This window comes from Poecilia reticulata, chromosome 2 (assembly GCF_904066995.2).
Source record: "Poecilia reticulata chromosome 2, P_reticulata-male-v2, whole genome shotgun sequence".
NCBI classification, from domain to species: Eukaryota; Metazoa; Chordata; class Actinopteri; order Cyprinodontiformes; family Poeciliidae; genus Poecilia; species Poecilia reticulata.
The window spans coordinates 44,419,846-44,444,034 of record NC_088831.1 but is presented as its reverse complement, the minus strand read 5'-3'; the positions used below and the strand labels follow the sequence as shown (position 1 = coordinate 44,444,034).

The 24,189-nt window shown below is 43.1% G+C and overlaps 1 protein-coding gene and 1 long non-coding RNA gene across 15 annotated transcripts in view; one reads left to right on the top strand and one right to left on the bottom strand.

The window, feature by feature from the left end:
• Window positions 1–24,189, bottom strand: part of gulp1a (GULP PTB domain containing engulfment adaptor 1a) — a 60,991-nt gene that overhangs the window by 18,718 nt on the left and 18,084 nt on the right. For 5 of the 14 annotated variants that reach the window (XM_081604712.1, XM_081604716.1, XM_008404235.3 and 2 more), the window contains 2 exons: window positions 9,496–9,553; window positions 2,812–2,873 (listed from right to left, as the gene is read on the bottom strand). In XM_081604712.1, the coding sequence (XP_081460838.1) occupies window positions 2,812–2,873; window positions 9,496–9,553 (120 nt within the window). Of the gene's footprint in view, window positions 1–1,922; window positions 2,511–2,811; window positions 2,874–9,495; window positions 9,554–11,976; window positions 12,006–12,030; window positions 12,052–12,096; window positions 12,270–19,813; window positions 19,835–19,908; window positions 19,984–24,189 lie in introns of those variants that run through there. The other 9 variants (XM_017303353.2, XM_017303350.2, XM_081604714.1 and 6 more) reach the window with 7 other exon arrangements.
• Window positions 590–18,702, top strand: LOC145550890 (uncharacterized). Its single transcript, XR_014086713.1, has 3 exons — window positions 590–698; window positions 18,141–18,203; window positions 18,271–18,702. It is a non-coding gene; the product is annotated as an uncharacterized LOC145550890 (long non-coding RNA).

Genomic DNA, 24,189 nt, shown 5'->3' with positions numbered 1-24,189 from the left:
TTGTTGAACTTTTACCGAGGATTTGCGGCTCGGCGGTAAGCTGAGGCTTTCACTCGTGTTTTGTTCTTTCTTGGGAAATGAAAAGATCTTAGAAAGTCTTTCTGTGAAAAGCACAACCGGCCCGCAGCTCTTGTTCTCTACATGCTGAGAGACTCAGAGGAGCGGCAGCGGGAGCTCGCTGCGCCCTGCGCTTCAGCGGTGAAGGCAGAAGGAAAGGAGCCAACAAACATCGGGACCGGTCGGTGAGGAGCTGCTGCCGCTTGAAGCAGCTCGACTCCCGGTAAAAACGCCCAACAGAAGCTGAGAGGCAGAAACTGGACTGCAGCTCTGGCTGCTGCATGAAGCTGATTAAACTCAGAGAACCGCCGCAGCTCTGCAGCCGCCGCGACGGGTTCACGGTCCGGGACAAGCGCCGAGATTATTCCTGCAAATTACTTCCTCGATCAAAATACGAAGGGGCCAAACAGCGCGGCGAGGAGCCCAGCAGGACCCGGCAGATGAGAAGTGATGCATTAAAAATGTAAACGGTGCCGGATGTCTAGACACAGAGACGCTGGAGCTATGAAACACGTTCAGGTTGTAGATGCACCTGATGCAGCGTGAAATATGCAGGTAATACGAGCAACAGCAACGATTTCCGATCGGGCTTCAAATCACGTCAGGCTGGGATTCAACAAGCCAACGTAACGAGCTGTAAGGTAATTTATCTCCGGCTGCAGAACCACATCACTTAGAAAAGCCGTCATCGTCTCAGCTGCTGCCTGGAACTGAGACACGTCGAGATTCACAAACAGGAGCAACAAAGGTTCAAATGCAGGGGCCGGATTTTACAGAACAGGGAAGCATGTGCAGCATGTACAGGCGGAGGAATAACAAAGAACACAGGATCATTTATACACATTTAAGTATGAATTTTAAGCTCCTCATAGCTTTCCATGGCTATAAATTACTAAATTATCTTAGCTAGCATTAGCATTGCCTACGGCATGTGATAATGTTAGCTCATTTTACTGCGTGTGCTAGTTAGCGTACTTTATGGCGTATGCTAGTTAGCTCATTTTACTGCGTGTGCTAGCATTAGCATAGCCTATGGCATGTGATAGTGTTAGCTCATTTTACTATGAGTGCTAGTTAGCGTACTATATGGCGCGTGCTAGCATTAGCATAGCCTATGGCATGTGATAGTGTTAGCTCATTTTGCTGCAAGTGCTAGTTAGCGTACTTTATGGCGTGTGCTAGTTAGCTTACTTTATGGTGTGTGCTAGCATTAGCATAGCCTACGGCATGTGATAGTGTTAGCTCATTTTACTGCGTGTGCTAGTTAGCGTACTTTATGACGTGTGCTGGCATTAGCATAGCCTACGGCATGGGGCTAGCTTAGTGTGCTAGTTACACACTAAGCGTGTGCTAGTGTGTAACTAGCACACGCTTACTTTACGGCGTGTGCTAGTTAGCTTACTTTGCTAGTCTTAGCTCAGTTTACAGCTGATTCTAGTTTTATTGGAATTAATGCAGTTTAATTGGAATCAAGACTTTTAGACATTTAATTTATAACAAACTTTTTATCCTTTATTTTATTTAAAATTTCACCTGCAAAAATCAGTATGGCTGAAATTTGTCTTTAAAAGCTGCAAATATTTACCTCAAATTAAACGACCTTCTGATGATCCAAGCCAATCAGCGCCAAGCGTCTTTCAGCCAATCAGTTACATTTCTCTGACCACATGTCCACAGTTAGCCACCAGCTAGCTGTCAAGAGACCCACTAGTGTTAGCGTAGCCTACTTTGTGCGCTCATGATACCTCAGTATGGATTGGTGAATAAAAACCCAATAAATAATAAAATAAAAAAATTAAATCAAAGCGTAAATCTAACCTCTAATCAGCTGCATTAAATCACAAACGTAAAAGAAATGGTGTCACCTTGACGAAAGGCAGCAAAATGTCTCCTTTCAGCATTTACGTTTCAGATAATGATGTTTTTCTCATTATTTGCTGAATGGGGGCAGCATTTCAGTGAAACGGCTGACCCAGATCCTCCGCATTTCGCTTTTCTTCCACAAAGCAATAAAAGAAACTGAGGCTAACGGAGGGAAGCGATCCAAGCTCTTCAGTTGTGCCATTAAGATAAAAAAAAAACACAAAGACGCTGCTTCCTTGATGAACAAAAGAACGATTAAAGGCAGAAAACGTCTTCCTGACTCATTCTGGCTTCAGCAGCAAATCGCTCGGCGAGCTTGTTTGGAAAAACCCGGAGAGTTTAAAACCGGAGGGAACGTTCGGCAGCGTCCTCATTACGTTGCCTGAATCTCCCTCTGCGATCGCGTTTTCACTCAGATCTCAGCAAATCTGAGCAGACGGGGAACTCATCAGAGGAAGCCGACGATCTGCTTTGATGTCAGGAAAAGGTGCTTCTTTTGCCAGTTCACCACGCTTTTCTTTCTTTTCCTGCAGAAAAGCAGCAGCTGCAGCAGTTTTGAGAATCTGCTCCTTTTCAGAGCGTCTCAGAGATCCGCGCCTCACCAGAGGAGGAATCTTTGTCGGAGGAGTCGGAGCGCGCCGTTCAAAAGTTGAGGACTTGTTGCGTAACAGAGGGAGTTTTACGTCAACAACCCCTGAAGATCTCATTAAAACCAAACAATCAAGGTTAAAACTATAAAAGTTTCCCAAAGACTTTGCAGCACCAAGGTAACCAGCTGCTGTGGGAGATTAATGAGCCACAGCCCAGCTTACGGCGTAAAAACATGCAAATCACCTTCAGAAAACGTTATTTTTTTACTTATAGAAACCCGAGGCGATGTTTCAGTCTTACCTTGGCATTGTAGGGAATGTAGTGCTTGGCCAGAGCCTCTGGCGTGTGCATCCACGACTTGTCTGAGGAAACAGGAAGCAAAACGTCAAGAGGAAGCAGAAATATCAAATTCATCCAGATTTACCTTCATTTAGCCGCATTAAACACACGAAACAGCAAAGAAATGAGTCCAAAAGTCATTTAAGATCATCAAAACAAGCTTCTTATGACCAAAACTAAAACCTTAAACAGAATCAAAAGGTCTAAAGTAAGACTGAAGCGATTAATCGATTACTGAAGTGATTGATTAATCATTAGACTATTTGGAGTCAAAAAAAGGCAGTTTGGTAAAAGAACAACACATTCAGAGACATGATGAGTCCACAACTGTGCATATATACACATTTAAAATAATAATAACATTTGTACCACATTATCATAACATTGGAATAAAATGTTTTTCCATCAGTGATGAATTTGAGTGAATTAAATTAATTAAAACCTTCCTTTGATGACAAAACCCCCCCCCAGAAAAAACACGATAAACTTTAAACAATTAAAGTAAAACTGAAACAATTAATTACATTTAATCGTTTACTGCTTCACATGTTAGCATTAACATGCTAATGAAATACTTTGGAAAAGGTTTAATGGAAAATAACTAAAGTTCAGATACTTTGACATGATAACAGGCTAACATGCTAACTGGCTAACATGCTAACTGGCTAGCATGCATACTGGCTAACATGCTAACTGGCTAACATGCTTACTGGCTAACATGCTAACTGGCTAACATGCTTACTGGCTAACATGCTTACTGGCTAACATGCTTACTGGCTAACATGCTTGCTGGCTAACATGCTTACTGGCTAACATGCTTACTGGCTAACATGCTAATGTGAACATGCAAACTTTTTTCACAAACTCCAATGTGAAACTCTAACATGGTTTATTTTAATGCTTAAGAAATTATCAGTGAAATATTCACTAAAAACATTAAAAACTTTGTTTAGCATCAGTGCTAGTCATTAGCATGTTGCTAATGCTAATGTTAATTCTAATGTCACATTATTGCATCAAGAGCCGTTAACCATACATCTAATTTCTTCTCTTTGGGTTGTTAACCTTCTTAATCTCCATAATTTAGAATAAATTTTCCCATTTTTCTCGCTGCATTAAACTGTTTTCACAGACTGAAACTGAGCCATGAGTCAGAGGTCGTCAGAGGTCGTCACAGGTCACTGACGGCCTAGTCCAAGCCTCCCATTATTTCTCTTCACTCCTCATTTCCTGCCGATTGCGGCTGTAATGAATCTCGGGGCAGAGCCTGCATGGCTGCGACCCCAGGGCGGCAGAACTCATGTAAGCTGATTGGGGTCGCCAAAGACCTGCGAGGCGTCGATGATGCGGCTCGATGCTAGCGCGTCCGCTGCACTGGAATGCTAATGACCTTGTTTACATCGGCTGGCGCTGTTGGCCGAGTGGATAACCTCATTTGAATTTCAATTAGTGCCGTTTGGTCCCAACGTTTGCTTAAATTGGAAGCTTTCAGCGGCTAATCTCCAGCATTTACAGGAAACCAGCGACTGAAGAGGCTGAGAAATGAAGTTTTAGGGTTTAATCAAGTTAAAGCGTCCAGGTAGCTCAAGCTAAAGTAAGAAATGTTGGAATGCAGGAGTAATAAATCAGCATTAGGCCGGACCAGCTCATTATTTCAGCTCCAAACTGTTTAATACAAACTGGATTTTGTTGAAAGTCACACCTGAGGTATTGGCAGCGTTTGAACTCCCGCCTGCATCGTTCCGCCTGTGGGTTCCTGCTCTAATTAACCGGAGCAGACGGGCCGTTGCTCACCAGCGACATCAGGAGAAAAAAAGCACTTTGTAGCTTTTAATGAAAACCAAACAGCAAAGCTAACAGAATTTAAAACACGCCTGGCTGCGGCGCTGCTGCTGCTGCCTTTCAACGTTTCCATTAGCAGATTAATAAAAACCCCAAAACGCTGCTGGCATGTAAAAACGTCTGAGTCTGGAGGAGACGACGCCGCCGGCCGCGCGCCGGCCGCTCCTGGTTCCAGTCACAGGTTTTCGATGGACGTCAAAACTTTGCTGTGGTCAGTTGCTTGGTAACCATGGCGATGAGCTCAAACAGGAAGTCGGGTTCAGCAGCTAAAGCTTCGTTTGTGCTCGAGACGGAAAAATTACAAACACTGGACAGAATCTAAAAAATGTTTTTCTAATGTGTGTTTGTGTAACTTAAGAGGTCAGTAAAAGTTTTGATTGATAAAATGAGGAGGAAGCAGGTCAGCTATGCTAGCTATGCTAGCTTGACTCTGACATCTTAACACGTAGCTGTGCTGCAGAATTCGATGCAGGGGCAATTTAGACAGGCCAATTAACCTGACAGTCATGTTTTTGGACTGTGGGAGGAAACCAGAGTACCTGGAGAAAACCCACCATGCACAGGGAGAACATGGAGACTCCATGCAGAAAGGCCGGGAATCGAACCCAGAACCTTCTTGCTGCAAGGCAACAGCTCTACCAACTGCGCCACTGTACAATGTGATATTTCAAAAATAAATTTGCTAAATGGCAACACACCAGTTTAGGAGAAAACACTTTTGGCACTAAGATGAGGCTCTTTTTTTTTTTTTTTTTTTTATTGGTTTATTTTTGCTAAAATGGAAAAAAATCAATAACAGAATGTTGCTACTGGGGGAAACCATGAAGAAGACGACAGGAAGTGGAACTAAACGTGTGAACAGACTTTTTCTCATGTGGTTTTAATTCCGTTTCTTCTTCAGTGGAAACACCTGAAATCGTGTTTTTCCGAAGTTGGCTGAATATTTTCAGTTTTGCTCATATTTGTACTTTAAAAGCAGCTGCTGTTTGCAGAAGAAATCTTGTGAACTCTTCAAGAAATCTTTGTCTTAAACCAGAGGTGGAACAAAATAATTCCAAGGGCCACAAATGGCCCCCGGACCACAGCTTGGACCTCCCAGCGGTAATATAACTTATAATTTATGTCCTCAGTTCAGAATTAGCATAGCGCTGGCCTCCTCACTGTAATGCATTTATTTACATTACAGCCAATAGACTAATTCACTGCAGCAGAATGAATCTGCTGGCTCTCCGTCACGCCAGCAGGACCGACCCACCGGGCCGGAGGTGCTACTGGGAGGTTCTGTCTGGGAATAAAAACACAGCCAGACAGAAATGAAGCCTCACTGAGCAGGTGGAACGTTCTGGAAAATGTTTCTCTGGATGCAGAACCAGTGAAGCTCATCGAGGCTCAGCAGCAGCAGCAGCAGCAGCAGCAGCAGCTGCAGGATCGATGTCAGTTTTCTTCCAACTTCCCTCCCTCGGCGTCGGGAAGAACCATGGAGGCGCCTCAACCTGGTTCTACGGGAAGTTTGGGAATCGGAGCGAGAGGCTCGGCGATCTGGGCTTTAAAAACCACATGCTGAGGCGATGAGTCGCTCTATGTTTACAGCTCTGGACGCTCGGCTCGCATCACATGACGATGCTCAGAGCAGTCACACACACACACACAAACACACACACACAGAAACACACACACAGAAACACACACACACAAACACACACACACACACACACACACAGAAACACAGACACCAAAACACACACACAGAAACACACACACGCATACACACACGCACACACACACACACACGCATACACACACGCACACACACACACACACACGCATACATACACACACACACACACGCATACACACACGCACCGAAACACATACACGCACACACACGCACACACACACAGAAACACACAAACACTCACAGGGAGGGAAACACAATGAAAGCACCAGGACTCTATTTGTGAGGCTGAAGCCGTTTTGGTTCTGATCCAGATTCATTTCTAAGCTGCTGCTTGTTCTGGTGCTGCAGCTGAACGATTATTGACTAACTGAACATTTTAAATCTGAAATTCATCTGTGATGATCCAAACTTTGGCCCGACCAGGACCAGGTGGGACCTGAAGGCCGACGTGAAACTCTGCCGTCTGATTGGTCAACAACTCGTCACTAAGTCATAGTTTCTCCATTAACTTGTTTTACACTCGTTAGCCGAACTTTCCCCAGTCGGTTCTGACTGAACAGAGTCGCGGGCCGCACCAGAACCCTTCTGGTACCAGAACCAGACGAGGGTCCAGATTCAGCGCCGCCAAGTTAACGTGATGCCAGCTGAGAATCTGATCCTCCAGAGGAAATATCCACGGACGTCATCAGGAAATCACCGTTTGCTGCCGTCTGACGGACAGGAAGCAGGAAACGTATTTGCTTAGTTCCTGTCTGCAGGTGACTGACTTCCTGCCGTGACTGGAACGCCGCCGCTTCACGCTGACTCATTACCTGGTGGCTGTCAAACTCCCAGTCGTTTTGCGGTTCCAGTCGTTTTGAGGTTTGAGTCGTTTTGCGGTTCCAGTCGTTTTGCGGTTCCAGTCGTTTTGCGGTTCCAGTCGTTTTGCGGTTCCAGTCGTTTTGCGGTTCCAGTCGTTTTGCGGTTCCAGTCGTTTTGCGGTTCCAGTCGTTTTGCGGTTCCAGTCGTTTTGCGGTTTGAGTCGTTTTGCGGTTCCAGTCGTTTTGCGGTTCCAGTCGTTTCGCGGTTCCAGTCGTTACGCGGTTCCAGTCGTTACGCGCTTCCAGTCGTTTTGCGGTTCCAGTCGTTTTGCGGTTTGAGTCGTTTTGCGGTTCCAGTCGTTTTGCGGTTTGAGTCGTTTTGCGGTTCCAGTCGTTTTGCGGTTCCAGTCGTTTTGCGGTTCCAGTCGTTTTGCGGTTCCAGTCGTTTTGCGGTTCCAGTCGTTTTGCGGTTCCAGTCGTTTTGCGGTTCTAGTCGTTTTGCGGTTCGAGTCGTTTTGCGGTTCCAGTCGTTTTGCGGTTCCAGTCGTTTTGCGGTTCCAGTCGTTTTGCGGTTCCAGTCGTTTTGCGGTTCCAGTCGTTTTGCGGTTCCAGTCGTTTTGCGGTTTGAGTCGTTTTGCGGTTCCAGTCGTTTTGCGGTTCCAGTCGTTTTGCGGTTCCAGTCGTTTTGCGGTTCCAGTCGTTTTGCGGTTCCAGTCGTTTTGCGGTTTGAGTCGTTTTGCGGTTCCAGTCGTTTTGCGGTTTGAGTCGTTTTGCGGTTTGAGTCGTTTTGCGGTTCCAGTCGTTTTGCGGTTTGAGTCGTTTTGCGGTTCCAGTCGTTTTGCGGTTTGAGTCGTTTTGCGGTTTGAGTCGTTTTGCGGTTTGAGTCGTTTTGCGGTTCGAGTCGTTTTGCGGTTCCAGTCGTTTTGCGGTTCCAGTCGTTTTGCGGTTCCAGTCGTTTTGCGGTTCCAGTCGTTTTGCGGTTCCAGTCGTTTTGCGGTTCCAGTCGTTTTGAGGTTTGAGTCGTTTTGCGGTTCCAGTCGTTTTGCGGTTCCAGTCGTTTTGCGGTTCCAGTCGTTTTGCGGTTCCAGTCGTTTTGCGGTTCCAGTCGTTTTGAGGTTTGAGTCGTTTTGCGGTTCCAGTCGTTTTGAGGTTCTAGTCGTTTTGAGGTTTGAGTCGTTTTGCGGTTCCAGTCGTTTTGCGTTTCCAGTCGTTTTGCGGTTTCAGTCGTTTTGCGGTTCCAGTCGTTTCGCGGTTCCAGTCGTTTCGCGGTTCCAGTCGTTTTGCGGTTCCAGTCGTTTTGAGGTTCCAGTCGTTTTGAGGTTTGAGTCGTTTTGCGGTTCCAGTCGTTTTGCGGTTCCAGTCGTTTTGCGGTTCCAGTCGTTTTGCGGTTCCAGTCGTTTTGCGGTTCCAGTCGTTTTGCGGTTCTAGTCGTTTTGCGGTTGGAGTCGTTTTGCGGTTCGAGTCGTTTTGCGGTTCCAGTCGTTTTGAGGTTTGAGTCGTTTTGTGGTTCCAGTCGTTTTGCGGTTCCAGTCGTTTTGCGGTTCCAGTCGTTTTGCGGTTCCAGTCGTTTTGCGGTTCCAGTCGTTTTGCGGTTCCAGTCGTTTTGCGGTTCCAGTCGTTTTGCGGTTCCAGTCGTTTTGCGGTTCCAGTCGTTTTGCGGTTCCAGTCGTTTTGCGGTTCTAGTCGTTTTGCGGTTGGAGTCGTTTTGCGGTTCGAGTCGTTTTGCGGTTCCAGTCGTTTTGAGGTTTGAGTCGTTTTGTGGTTCCAGTCGTTTTGCGGTTCCAGTCGTTTTGCGGTTCCAGTCGTTTTGCGGTTCCAGTCGTTTTGCGGTTCCAGTCGTTTTGCGGTTCCAGTCGTTTTGTGGTTTGAGTCGTTTTGCGGTTCCAGTCGTTTTGAGGTTCCAGTCGTTTTGAGGTTCGAGTCGTTTTGCGGTTTGAGTCGTTTTGTGGTTCCAGTCGTTTTGCGGTTCGAGTCGTTTTGTGGTTCCAGTCGTTTTGCGGTTCGAGTCGTTTTGCGGTTTGAGTCGTTTTGCGGTTCCAGTCGTTTTGCGGTTCCAGTCGTTTTGTGGTTCCAGTCGTTTTGTGGTTTGAGTCGTTTTGCGGTTTGAGTCGTTTTGCGGTTTCAGTCGTTTTGCGGTTCCAGTCGTTTTGCGGTTTGAGTCGTTTTGCGGTTTCAGTCGTTTTGCGGTTTTGCACCAGCTGCTGGTTTGTTCTCCTGAAACCCGTCAGCGATTCGAAGCTTTTTGAAACAGAAACTGTTTTACCATCATGATCCGGACCAGAACCAGCGCAGCCCGCTGACCCGTCAGGAGCCGGTTCTGCTCACCTTTCTTCCTGTTGAAAGCGCGGTTCATCGTGGAAACGAGCGTCGGCCGATCGTCCACCTGGAAAAGGAGCGGCGCGTCAGACTAGAGGTCCACGGAAAGAATCACAACAAGCGATGAGGTAAAGTTTACTGAAGGAGAAACTCAGGAAAAGGTTCATTTATTTTTATATGACGGAAAGTTTTCCTGCAACACGCAGAGAAAACAGCAGCTTCTGCTGCAGAAACAGAGAAAACGCTGATTAAAATCTAAACTTTTCTTCCTTAGAGGAATTTACAGCATTCATGACGTCAAGAACAGAATTAAAACTAAAAATCACAAAGTATTTATGGTCTAGTTTCTCCTGCAAATACATTAAAACACTGAATGTAAAACTAACTTAGTGGCAGTTTTTCAACACAACGAAGAAGAAGATATTTCCTTAATATTGATGAAAAAGCAAACATTCAGCTGCTTTTCGCCAATATTAAGGAAATATCAACTTAAAACGGATTAAAGTTTTACTACCGAGATAAAAGTGACAATAAAAAATATTTATTTCTGTTTTAGGAAACTGTATGGCACAACAATAATGTCAGAAACACATTCCCATTTTTAACAAGCGTCTTCAGGACGTAAATGTGATTAACCGCATTTAACCATATTTATTGATCAATCATGAAAAATCATAAACAATCCCAGTTTAATACGTTTTTAGACATTTATTAGAAGTTATTGGGACAATGACGATGAAAGTCTTATAAGGAATTTATTGCAATAAATGATTCGATAAAAGCTCACAATAAAACATATTAATGATTGTTTCTAGTATAAATATCTCAGTTCACTTGAAACAAGATAAACTAACTGAAAGGTAACTTTCCATCAAGAAATAGGAGTTTATTTTCCTTAATATTGATAAAGTATCAGTTTGATTGGCAGATAAATTTACTGATACTGTAGTTCTTTACAAAAACAAAGTCATTCTTTGAAGAAACGTGAATGTGACGCCCGATTCGAGCATCAGTTCCTCTGATCGGCGACGAGGACAAACAGCCGCCGTCCGCTTCGTCACGGCCGACTCCCGACTGCGCTCCCGCCAAAAACGCGTCAACCGCAGCAGGAAACTCACCCAGCGACGCTTTTCCACGTCTGGTGATCTTAGAGCAGGGGGTCCAAAGTGTGGCCCGGGGGCCATTTATGGTCCTTGAAATTATTTTGTTTGGCACCTGATCAAAAGTCAAAACTGTAAAAATGTGTTGACCGAGTGCAGGGCATTCTGGGTAAATACAACAAAGCTAACGTGCTAGCTTAGCGCTAGCAGCAGAAATGGCTCCTGGTCTTTAGCCTAGAGAGAAATCCTCCAACCGCTAAAATCCTCCATCTTGTTTCCATCTGGTGAAGCAGGAAGTTGCTCTCAGCGTCTTCTGAGGTTTTTGTGTCGTTTCCTTCAGTGGTTCTTGGTGCAGCGCCCCCACAGGCCGGGAGGGGAACAGGTTGGTTTGACTCAGAGCAGCTGGAGGTGGAGCAGATGATGGAGTTCTGGTTCTGGATCAAACCGGGTCAATCGGACCACCGGATGTGAAAACACTTTAAATCTCTAGATGGTTCTGAACTAAATGTTTTTATTTCAAGCCGACAGTTTGAAACATTAAAGTTTTTGCGCCTCGTTTTCTTTTTGATTTGCAGAGAAATTTACAGCCACGATCGTTGGAAAATGATGTTTTAAGACTTTAATTCAGCTGCAGCTTCACGTTGAGATGAATTCACTTTGAAAAGCTCCTGCAGCTCAAAGCGCTTGATGCAAACCAGATGTTGCAAACCGCCAGTCGTTTTCCCTCCTCTCCCAGATCTGCTCTGCGTTCTCATGAAACGGGAAAAGTTCAAACTTCTCGCTGCCATCAGCTGCAGAGCGTCCAGGGCGGAACGTCGACGTTCCTGCATCGGCACGAAATCGCAGCCCCAAAGTAACGCCGCAGGTTCGAACCGCCAGATCTGCTGCGTTCGGATCAGCTTCACCGTCTTCAGGTCGGATCAAGAGGAGCATCGGAGATTTCTCATCGCCGTGGAAACACATCGCCGCGCTCACTGACAGCAGGTTTTAATGGCTTCCTGTCTGGTGATTCGACAGGATCCCAGTGGGAGATCCTCTGACCCCCCAACACACACACACACACACACACACACACACACACACACACACACACACACAGTTAACACCAGGCTGCTAAGCTTTGCCGTGTTTACCAGCTGCAGGAGTCCAGCTTCTCAAACTGGAGAAAACACTTCAATGTTTGGATCAAAGTTCAGCAAAGTCTAAAAGTTAATAGAAAACACGATAAAGAAATCCAGAAACCACATTTTCTGGAAGTGAACTGAGAAGTTTTATGGCTGGAAAACTATTTTAAAAAGATGGAGCCGAAGCAAAGTGCTGAATGCCTTCAAGCTTACTCACTAATCTCAGCCATATGTGTTAAAAACCAAACAGATTTTTCCTTTTCTACCTTTAAACTGTCAATCAGAGTCGGCCAGAGTGGCTGGGCGCTCGCTCTACCAACCCGAAGCGTCTTATCAACGAACCGACGGAGAGACGCAGGAAAGCAGGCGGACGAAACGCTGCTCACCGTCCTGGAGCCGCGGCGCAGAGCAGGAAGTTCCTAACGGGTTTCAGCTGCCGACCAGATGCTGCTGCGCCGCCGAGGACAGGATGGCGGCTCTGCCTTCACACTCAGCGGCTCACATCCACAGAGCCCGCTTCCTCCGCCCAGGAGGAGCGTCAGGACGGAGAAGGGACCGCCTTTCAGCAGGAATTCAGAGAAGAAGAAACCCTGAAATGATTCATCAGCAAAAAAACCCCCCCCCCACAATCTGCAAACCTTACAAACATCATAAACTCAGAGCTCAGATTCATGACGTTCAGCTCACACGGCGAAACGTTTCCGTTTCCCTTCTGAAAATCATCACAAATACTCCAAGGATAATCCAAGTCCGGATTCCGACCAGCTGGGTTTACTCCGCTTTAATCCAAGTCCAGTCCGTTTGCCTGGAAAGTCCGGTTCGGTTGGGAAGGTCTGAATGCTAACTGAACTCTGGTTCACTTCCAATGAACGCCAAGCAGGAAGTGGACTAAGGCATTCTGGGTAAATACAACCAAAACAAACATGCTAGCCTAGCGCTAGCAGCAGAAATGGCTCCTGGTCTTCAGCCAAAGACAACAGAGAAATCGCCCAGCTGCTGAAATCTGACGCCTCTCTGGTTCTGTTCAAGTTTCAACAAGGAAGTTGAGCTTCAGGACAAATAAATCATCCTAAACCAACCGGCTACACTTTAAACGGGACGGCCATGTTACTCCAGTGCGTCTGAGGAGGCGTTATTAGCATTAGTTCAGCTAATTATGACGTTAGCCTAGCACCTACTGTTAGCTTCTGCTAGGTACGGTGCAGCGTTAGCTTCTCCTAAATACCATGTTGGTGTAATGCTTCCCTTGTTAGTGAACTACTGCTTATGATTAGTGCAGCTAACGTTTTGGTTAGCATTGGTCACCACTGCTGGGAAGGGTCAAAGGTCATCTCCAAACAACCTGGCCGTCCCAGCAGATTCAGCCCAACGTCAGAGAAATTACCAAAATCCCAAGAGCTCCATCTCAGACTCCACAGGTATCAGTAAGCAGGTTAAAGGTTAAAGGTCACGAGTCTGAACCAGAATGGCTGCTTAGAAACAAGATGGCGGCAGGTTTCTGCATGCAGGAGCGTTTCGAGCTGGGAGGTTCTGCGTTGCCACCGGACTTTTAGCTGTGTCCCAGTGCTGAACGCTGGCGAGGCGGGTCCAGACTGGGCGGGAGTGGAAACCATGAAGCGTCCTGGGTGGATCGGGAGACACGAGCGCGGATCCCCTTCGCTCTGCAGATCGACTTCAACACATTCTGCCTCCAGTGATTTCAATCTCTTCCTGGGATGCGAGTGTTTCTCTGGAAACGAGGAGCGTCTCTGTGCATGTCCACGTGAAGCTGAAGCCCCGACACGACCCGGATGGACTGGAGAAAATTTCAGAAGGACAAAACCTCCCGACAGACGGACGGCTACTGAAGAAAACTTCCTAAACTTTGTGGTTTTTGTGCTTAAGATAAAAAAAAAAAACTTTAAACGTTAGCAGGAAACGTGACAATAGGACTAGATAATGATGTGTTAGGGCTGGACAATAAATCAATAACAATATCAATAGGCAACACAGCTGGTAGAATATTCAATATGGAGAACGTCAACTGAACTCTGATCCAGAACCGCACGGCATTCTGGGAGACGTAGGCAAAGGAAAGCCTTGATCCGCTCAACCTCTCAGCTAGCTAAGCTAGCCTGGTGGACTCAACTCGCGCTCTGGCTCTTTGGTTGCCTAGCAACGGCCTGCTGGGTAACAAGCAGCTTCGGCTCCAATCCCAACTTTGGTTGCCTAGCAACAGAATGCTGAGTAACTGGCAGCGGCCGCCTCGCTCCCCGACTCCTGAAGAGAACAACCAAAGTCGCTTCGCTCCGATATCGGCTGGAACAAATCGACTCTTCACCGTCCGCAAACTCCTGGCTCCCCGACCGAAGACTCACATTCATCATCATCATCATCATCATCATCATCATCATCTCTGGACCATAAGCTGTTTTATCTTTTATCACCTGCCTCCTGATAAAGGTGTGTTCCGCAGGTGGGCAAAGAAAACTACCCAAAACATGACACTTCATTGGTTTATTGGTTGGTTGGTTGATACACCCAACAGCCGAAAGCTTCATATTTTATTCTATATTATATAATGTCGATTTTATATTACACATTTTTTACAGTTAGTGACATTTTATTATTTATTTATTTGAAATTTTAGAATATTTATTTTCTTGAGTTTGTTCCTTTGATCCTTTGTTTTAAAGTTTTAGTTTGAAACATATTTCTCATTTTGCTGAGTTTTATTTTGAAGGAATCAGAGAAACAGCTGATCCACTTGGAAGAACAAAGAACCAAGTTTGCAGCTGAATTACATAAAAACGACTGAAATAACCTTTTTTGGATCATTACTGCTGCAGAAATTCTTTGCACATATTTCATGAAACAGAATGTTTCTAACATTTATAGTAAAAAATGTTTCATGTTTTTGGTTTTCCGGGGGAACCGACCCGACCCGGCCCGGCCCAGAAGCTTCATGCATTGGTGACACGTGTGGCCAGTAAACACGTCTCAGGCTGCAGACATCAATGCAGTGAGTCTGGGCCAGCAGACGGCTTCATCGCCACGACGACACGCTGCCGCGCGGCGCCCCGGCGGCGCCCCGGCGGCTCGGAGCAGGAAATGTTCGCCTGTCGAACTCTGAGGGAAATGGAAAAGCAGCGGCGCTGGAACCGAACTGCTGTCACAATTTTACACCCAGCAGGACGAATTTCAGCTCATTCCACTTCTGCTCTAATTCATGGACACAAACACACAACTTTATAAAAAAAAACTTTAAAAAGGGAATTGTTGTTGATTAAATAAGCTACAGGAGCTGCTCCATAAAAACAACCATTTATGATTTTGATTTATCCAATAAATCTCTTGATCTCAATTTTATCAATTTGTTACATGTTTCATTTTAATGTTTCTTTAAAGACAAATTTGAATTAAAAAAAGTGTATAATAACGTCTTGACCCTGGTGCAGGACCGCCACGGCCTCCTAGAGGTTGCGGCCCCCCGTGTTGAAGACCTCTGACCGATACTGATGTGAAAAAGCCAATATGTGAAATAAACCAAAGCAATGATGACAATAATCTGCTAATAGCAAAGCTAACGTTTTGCTACGCGCTGTAGCACTTTTGCTAACTCTGAAAACATTTAGCTTAAACTTAAACAAACGTAATTCTTTAAGATAAATTCTTAAACGGTGACAGTGAAGCTGTTCTTCTTGCTAACTCTGAAAACATGGATGTTAGCGCATCATAAGAGCAACCGTCTGCGTCTGAGGCTGCGTTTGTGCTGAGCTTGCAGTGAGACTGATGTGAGCGCATGTCTGCGCTAAATTAGCAACACCACCAGCCAATCACAGACAGGACTGTAACTCACCTGCTTAAACTGGTCAATATATTTTTTGTTTGTCTTTTTTCCAGCTAGCTACCTAGCTAGCACTCTACTTCACCTAGCCTGGGCTAGGCTAACGCTAACTGTGCCGGTTCTGTGACGCCAAAACTTTGGGAAAAAAAAGCGTCCAATGGTTTTGATTCTCTTTAGTTCATATTTGCCATCAGTTACTGGTGGATAAAACAAACAACAATTAGCCTGGCAGGGGGCAAGTAAAGCCTGGAGACCCGCCAGGCTTCATGTAAGCAAAGATTTGTGGCATTACTTTGTTTTCCCTCCTGCAGAAACTCGTTTCAGGTCGCAGTAAATACGCTCTGGACTCATTGGAAAATTGGTTTTCTGATCCCTGCGCCCGGCTAACGGGTTGAATCCGTCCCGAATGAGACGCCAGTTACGCTTTAAACACTTTTCCAGCTCGTTCTAAATTCTCCCAAATTAAATTCAGATGGTGATTTTTTTCTCTTCCTGATGATTTAAATGTATCTGTAAGATTTGTTGCTTTGATGTTGTGGCGGATTCTTCAGTCCAACGAATGAAACGTTGGATAAAAACTCCCAGTAATGGCGTCTCTTCCAAGCTGAGTCTTACTCTAATCTCGCTATAGCTAATCCTAATTCCCCATAATCCCAATAACATTATGCTACGCAAGCAACAATTTTATATCAGGGACTATTTCTTAAATTTTGGAGTTTCACAGGAGGACTTGAGCTAATTATCTTGGAGAAATAATGGCTACTGTAAGTGCAGCTGTTTGCTGCCTGAACAAAAACTTCACTTCTGCTTAAATGTCAGCCAAACATCTTCAAGGAGCTCCAGTAGCAGTCAGTGTTACAATAAATCCGAAGAAGCCTCTGACTGACGGTGGTGATGACTTGCTAACGGGTCAACATCCAGGCAGCAGCAACACGTCTGCTGATCCACCTCCTTTGCTTTGAGCGGCCGTCTGGTTGGAACGATGCTGGAGTAGGGGATAACACCCCATTATGGGCAATGTGTCCTCTGGGATGAGACGGTCATAGTTTATTTGAGCTCTTATTATGCTAATCGGTTGTAAAATGAATCCCGTGTTGCCACGGTTACGCAAGTGCTGCCGTTACCAATGGGTTCACACAGAAATGTCAAAACGTGCACAGAAGCAAAGATGCCTCCCGTCACAAGCTAGACGGCTTGATTTGAGAGTCAATTACATTTTACAAAACATTTTGATTAAAAAACGTTTTAGCAACTTCAAATACCCAAAATAAAGACACAAAAACTGCATGTGTCAAAATATAGCTAATTTAGCTTGTTATCAAACATTTTGAATTAAAGTCTGAACCAAAAAGACTCTTAACTCATGTGACTGTGTTCATCTTTAATGTTTCCTCCTGGTTCTGCTGGATAAATTAATTCCCACTCTGCTGTAAAAGTGCCGAGTCGTGCGGTTTCTGTCATTGGGACGAGGGTTTTCCAGCTCAGGTTTACGTTTGAAGAGGAAACCCAACATAAGCTGAAAGGTTCAAACATCCTTAGAAGTCAGAGTTACGTAGAAACGGATGGAAAAAAGACGAATGAAAATGTCTTTTTCCTCACTTTCTTATCGCGTTAATAACCTGGGGGACGATTAATTATCAGAGGATTGTTAAAGGGAGCAGGAATCACCAGAAGGCTTTTCAGTGTCTGCACAGACTGAGGCTTCATGAAGCTGCAGGAAAAACCAGATCAAATAGCAAAGCTTTGATCTTATTGATTTTTATTATCGCTTTGCTGTTTTTTGTGCCTTATGAGCTTCCGTAGACCCTTCTTTCAAAATCACCTGTGAAAAACTCTCTGTCAGTAAAGAATTTTAAAATAAATATGGATGCTTTTATCACAACTTCTGAAGTGGTGCCCATATATGGCGTCACATTCCTGCCAAACATTATGATGAGCGTATTAACCAATCACATTTATCCGGTAAAACCAACCATCGATCTGAACGCTCTGGAAATTTGGAGAAACGTGACGTAGATTCAAAGCCTAGAAAAATTTCAGGAGGAGATGGATGAAGAAGAATTAACAGGTGAGGATGCGTATGGCACCACATTCCTGCCAAAAACCAGGAAGTGAACGCTTTAACCAGTCACAACAGTGCGTTTATTAATCAAGAGAGCTCTGACTGTGGCCACGTTTCCATTCATTCGAAATAAAGGCTCACATCCATCTCAAAATGTGGCCTAACAGAAGAAACAGGAGAGATTTTCTCCGTGACATGGACAGAGCTCTGCCAGCAGCAGGCGCCGCTTTGTGATGCTCTGTGGCAATTAATTCAATTTTACTTTCATCAACATCACTCTTTTCTTAATCCAGTCTGGATTCAATGATCGGTAAATTTATATGAACTGATCACCGAACGGGTATTTGGTTGGTTTTTTCTGTTATTTTGTTTCGTGGATCAACCAATCACAGCCAAAACGAGACAAATCGTTCATATTTACCGGCTGCGTACGAAATTAATAAAAATAAAAAAGAATCAGGCGGAAAGTTATGCACATTCTTGTCATGTTGGGTTTCCTCATCACCACAAAGCATGAATATTTTTTCCTTTGTGACCAACAGGCACAGAAACCAAATGAACGTTTCTCCAAGCTGCATCTTCAGCCCAACACGGCAGAAATCCTGGTGAGCCATTAAGGAAATTTATGTAGATTTGAACTGAATATAAATGCGATTTGTTTGACCTTTACAGGCAGGTTTGTTGACTGCAGCTGGGCTCTGCGTGTCACCGAACATTTAAACCAGCTGGGCATCCCGTACAGACACGACGGATCAGGATTCAGACGCCTGAGCAGCACAAACCTCTGGATTTATCTTTTATTTAAGGAAAACACTGGGTGCAAACCCATAAATCACACAATGAATCAAAATAAGATCATTCATTTCCATTTGAATGATTTATTTTCTCTTTTTTACAAAAAACTGGATGATAAAAGTCTTCAGTTTGCTGCTTTGGTCTCAAACCTTTTATGCAGGATAATTTTATTTACATAATATTCATAATTCATTTTTATTTGTCGTTTTCTGTTTTATTTATTCTGCATATTTAAAATGTCTCCCAGTTCCAGGGTTAAATGTTTATTAGACATTAAAGTTTATTGATCTGTCAGAATGTCTTCTTGCATTTTTTATGCCTTTACATTTATATTTCTTGAAAATTGTCTCAAAACAACAATATCGTCGTTTCTCTCAGTAACGTCTGGGAAAAACGATCGTCGTCATCATGAGAGGCTTAATAAAACACCTTCCTGCAGCCAGCAGGCAGGAAATAAACACTCAGAGGAGCTAAAAGAAGCTAATTTTACATATTTTCTAAGTTTAATAAAAATGTGAAAACTCAATAAATAACGAAGGAAACGATCCTAAAACGAAGGAAATAGTCTGATTTTTGCAAACCATTGTTTTGTGTTCTCAGCACCGGGAGCCGGATACGGGGTTGCCGTGGTTACGCTCCGTTGTCTTTCTGCTAGCGTCAGCTAGCATGTTGTCAGCGTATTTACAATGTTTATCACAGAATAATAAATTAAATTCTGCAACCGAACAGACATCAGTGAGTGAGAAACGTTTTCAGTACGACGAGAAAAAAACAACAACCTGAAGTTATCGACTAATTTACTAAACTGATGCTCTGCTGCTTATGGTATCATCATCTCTCCATGAGACGTAATCCCTCCAAATAAGATAAACTGATCCGGATTAGGGATTTCCTAGAACTGCACATTTTTTATAAGAGCAGAAGTTATATTTAGCGTAGAAAGGGAAAATGAAATGAGGTCCTTTTCCGTCAGCCGTCATTTTCTCTGCGCTGGTCCAGTTACATTCTTCCAGCCGTGTGAAATTAAAACAGATTCTAGTTTCCAGAGTGTGTTGCTGTGTTTGTACGGATAAATTCAGTAAATGTGAAAATCAGATTTGGCTGCAGTGGCAAAATGAGGCATCAGGAGCCAGAATGGAGTAAAAATCACTGGACGTTTCTGATTTATTTACTATAAAATCTAAATAAAAGCACAAAAATCTGGTTAATAAAGGATAAATAGTTTGTGCTTTCAATTTTTGGAGTTTTTTTAACGTGATTTTTTAAATATCTGCACATAAAGAGTAAAGCTCTACAAACATTGGTCGTCTTTCTTCTGCTAAATAAAATACTGATATTTTACAGCAGAGGAGGGATTTTCTGACATTTATCTGCAGAATAAATCCTCCACAGAAGAAAGAAGAAGGTCACCAACACGCACTCCTGCTTCTCCACCACCGATAAATAAAGCGGCTGTAAAACGGTTCCGCCCCCTGCTGGCTGCTGACAGAACTGCGCCGTGTCGGCTGGAGATACCTCACTGCTGCTGCGGGCCGCGGATGCTCAGGACTCCAGCTTCACTCATCGGCGCGCTGAGACGCTCCTGGCCGCCTGCGGAGACGGAAACAGAAACTTTCACACAGCTGAAAACTTCCGTGCGAGTTGAAAACTTACTTCCTGTCCGTAAGATTACTGTGTCTTTAAATAATCCTGGGAATCCCAGATGATGATGTCATGATGCTGTGAGCTCCTGATAGGCTAATTCATATCAGCAGAGTTAAACTCAGACACAAGTTCAGTTTTTCAAACAGGAAAAACCACAAAAAACAAAAACTGAAATTGGGAAAATATTTTTGTTAAGTGAAATAAATAAAAACAGGAATTAAAGTTTAAAAACTGGAATTAATTGGAACTGAAACAAACTGAAATTATACATATAAAATCTTTTTTTTGTTTGGTGTTTATGAATCTATTTAACCTTTTTGAAATGGCGAAACAAAATGGCGACGACAAAAGTTTGAAGAAAACACCAGAGTTGGTCGTTCAACTTTTTTATTTTATTTGATCTTTTTTTGAGTATTTATTACCAAATCAATGTTTACATAGCGACCATTTTAAATTCTGCACCTAAAAACGAACCATAATATGAAAAAACTAGAAGTATTATTAGAAACTAAACAATAGTTTACAGATTACCAATAAAAACTAACAAACACAGTCGTTATTGATCAATAGCAGCTGGAACATCATAAAGCGACGTCTCAGTGAGATGTAATCCCTCTGAATAAAACTAAATAATCCAGATTAGGGTTTTCCTAAAACTGAACATTTTTAGCCAACATAGAAAATGAAACACATTCATTTCTACCCAACAGGAGTCATTTTGACTGCAGGAGTTTTTCACCGTTTTAGTTCATTTTTTACAGTCAGACATTAAAAAAAACAGATTTCAGTCATAATAATAATAATATAACAATATATTCTTGCTTTCTCTCTGCAGGCCAGTTCAGATTTTATTACACTAAAGCAGTAAAATCCAGACAGATTTGGTCTCACTAAACGTCGTTTCCGTCGGCAACAGACGAGCAGAACATGGAGCAAAATGCTAAAAGCATCGTGTGGCGGCCAATCAGTTTGATTGATTTTAAACGCAGCGCTCATTAGAGTTTATGTCTGGCTGGACGTCGGCCAAATCCGATAATAGCGTCTGTCCTGCACAAGATGTGGGACGTCGTCTCGTTTTATGGGAGAAAGGGACAAAACGTCCCAACAGGGGACATTTGGTCAACATGCTGCAGAAACGGGTCCAAAAAAAAAAACAAACGTGGAAAAATTCAGGCAACGTTTCAAAACAGCCAGGTTTCCACAGATGGGTAAAAAAATTAGCTACAAAAGTGACTTAAGGACAACAAAGGATGGACATTTATCAGATCGTTTACGGTTATTATGAAACATTTCCTATAAGAATTTGGACTATTGACAATAAATTCCAACTAATGATGTTTGAAACCTCAAAAACTGCCTGAACTGCTGTAATTCTATTTACAGTTTAGCTCATGTTTTGTTCCAGAGCATCAATAAATATTAAAACATTTCAAAATAAAATTAAATGCAGTTACCGCTAACTGAAACGTTAGCTGTGCTAACCCCAAAGCACCAATCATAAACATTGGCATGAGTGTGCCACTAATGCTAATGTGCTACATGAACATGCCATTTAACCAGAGCTAATGCTACAGGGCTATACCAACATAGCATGTAGCCAAAGCTAATACTACAGGGCTAGACCAACATAGCATGTAGCCAAAGCTAATGCTACAGGGCTATACCAACATAGCATGTAGCCAGAGCTAATGCTAAAGAGCTATACCAACATAGCATGTAGCCAGAGCTAATGCTAAAGAGCTATGCCAACATAGCATGTAGCCAGAGCTAATGCTAGAGCACTATACCAACATAGCATGTAGCCAAAGCTAATGCTAAAGAGCTATACCAACATAGCTTGTAGCCAGAGCTAATGCTAGAGCACTATGCCAACATAGCATGTAGCCAAAGCTAATGCTAAAGAGCTATACCAACATAGCATGTAGCCAGAGCTAATGTCAATGCGTTATACCAACATATTATGTAGCTAAAGCTAATGCTAAAGAGCTATACCAACATAGCTTGTAGCCAGAGCTAATGCTAGAGCACTATACCAACATAGCATGTAGCCAAAGCTAATGCTAAAGAGCTATACCAACATAGCTTGTAGCCAAAGCTAATGCTAGAGCACTATGCCAACATAGCATGTAGCCAAAGCTAATGCTACTGCATAGCATGTAGCCAAAGCTAATGCTAAGGAGCTATACCAACGTAGCATGTAACCAGAGCTAATGCTGGAGCACTATACCAACATAGTATTAGCTTTAGCTAATGCTAAAGTATTAGCAAAAGCTAATACTTTAGCATTAGCCAGTTTATCACAGCCACCAGCTGTGATAACCTGAGTTCATTATATTTCTGCAAAACGTTTTCAATAATCTGCTAATGTCAAAGAAACAATTTGACATTTTCTGTGTTTCCACAACCAAAACTTCAACACAGATGTTGAACTTTATTCAACAAAGTAAATTAGCGCTTTAGGATTTCGGTGGGAAAATGTATTTAGCGGAAGCTAAGCGTGCTAATCGCTGTCAAAGTTTAAAAAAGTAATAAATAAAAAGTAAGTCCTGCAGCCCACCAGAGGCTGTAACTGTACAACAAAAATAAATATTAATAAATTACAATAAATTCTCTTACTGTTGTGTAAAATGGACCATTAAGAAACATCTAATTTACAACAAACACAGAAAACAATTTTCTCCTTTATTATTAGGAATAAATCATGAAATATAAATATTTCTGATGATCAAAACTGACCTGAAACAGGAAGATTTCAGCTTCTGGTTTAACATTTTAAAGAATAAAACGGATAAACTGTTAAAAACAGAAAATATTCTGTGACTGAGCAGCTGACTCAGCTGTTTCCTCTCATGGGAAACATTAATAAAGAAGCAGCTTAATCACTTCTAGTTCAATCAAATTTCATCCTGTTGAGATTTCTGAGCCGGCGTGTTTAATAAAGAAACAAAGTCACTGATCAGATGTGGACAAAATCAAAAGTATGATTTGTGTTTTTACTGGGAATCCAAAAGCAAACCTGTCAGTTCAGCCGATATCCGAGTGGGAAGAAAAACTCACAGTGGAGATGAAACAGTTTGAAATAAATTAAACTTTTCTATTTCTTGGAGCCCCTGCAGCGTCTCCAATGTTTTCCTCAAATGCCTCGCAGAGATTAATTTAAAAGTGCAGAAAAGGGTTCAGAGAAACTTTAAACGTAGACGATTCTGCAGATTCATGCCTGGTTTGCACTCATGAATATTCTCCGAGCAAAAAACAAGAAAACGCTGAGAAGCAGAACGTGACGAGGCGAGGAATCAGAAATCCGAGTTCAAGTTTTCAGCACAAACAAACCTGGAACCCGACGTGGAAACGTTTCTGCAGATGGATTTTCTTTCACGTTGCACCCGATGACAGAGCGGAGGGGGGAAAGCAAACGGCGTCGCGCCAACCGAAGCCACGGCTTCTGTTTCATAACTCAGGAAACTGATTTTTCAGGCTGAGAAACATTTAATCTAATCGATGTTTGGAAATCAAACCGAAAGCAAGAAGAGAGAAAAACAAACAAACCGAATTTAAATGAAACACAACTGATCAAAAGTAAAGATAGAAACGCAAATAAACAAGAAATTGCTTAGTAAGCGATTAATCGATTACTAAGATAATTGATTAATCGTGATTAATCGATTACTGAAGTAATCCTTAACTAATTGGTAATCGATTAATCGTTAACTGGAGCAAACAAACTTTAAAAAGAAAATTTACTGAAAAAAACATGTTCAGAGTCACGACAGTATAAAAATATGAACATTTTGTCTCTAAGATTTTTCATAACTCAAGATCACAAGAAGCTGATTTTTTCAGCCTCCGATGAGAAAAATGAAATCCAGTCGATTCTGATGTTTGGAAATCAAACCGAACGAGAGAAATGTGAAGAAACGGCGTAAAGAAGAGTGAAACATGATTTCATCAGTTCAGCATCTGCGTCCTGTTTGGTAAAAACGGACCAACTAAAGTCCTTCAGGACGTCTGCAGGAAATTCTGCTGAAGTAAAAGTTTGTGGCGCGTTTGTGCAGCGAGGCAGAAAGTCGACTCTTCCAGGAATGACTCGGAGGGTTCTGCATGAACCGAAGCCTGAACTCGGCTCCCGTCTGCTGAGTGAACAAAACCACAACG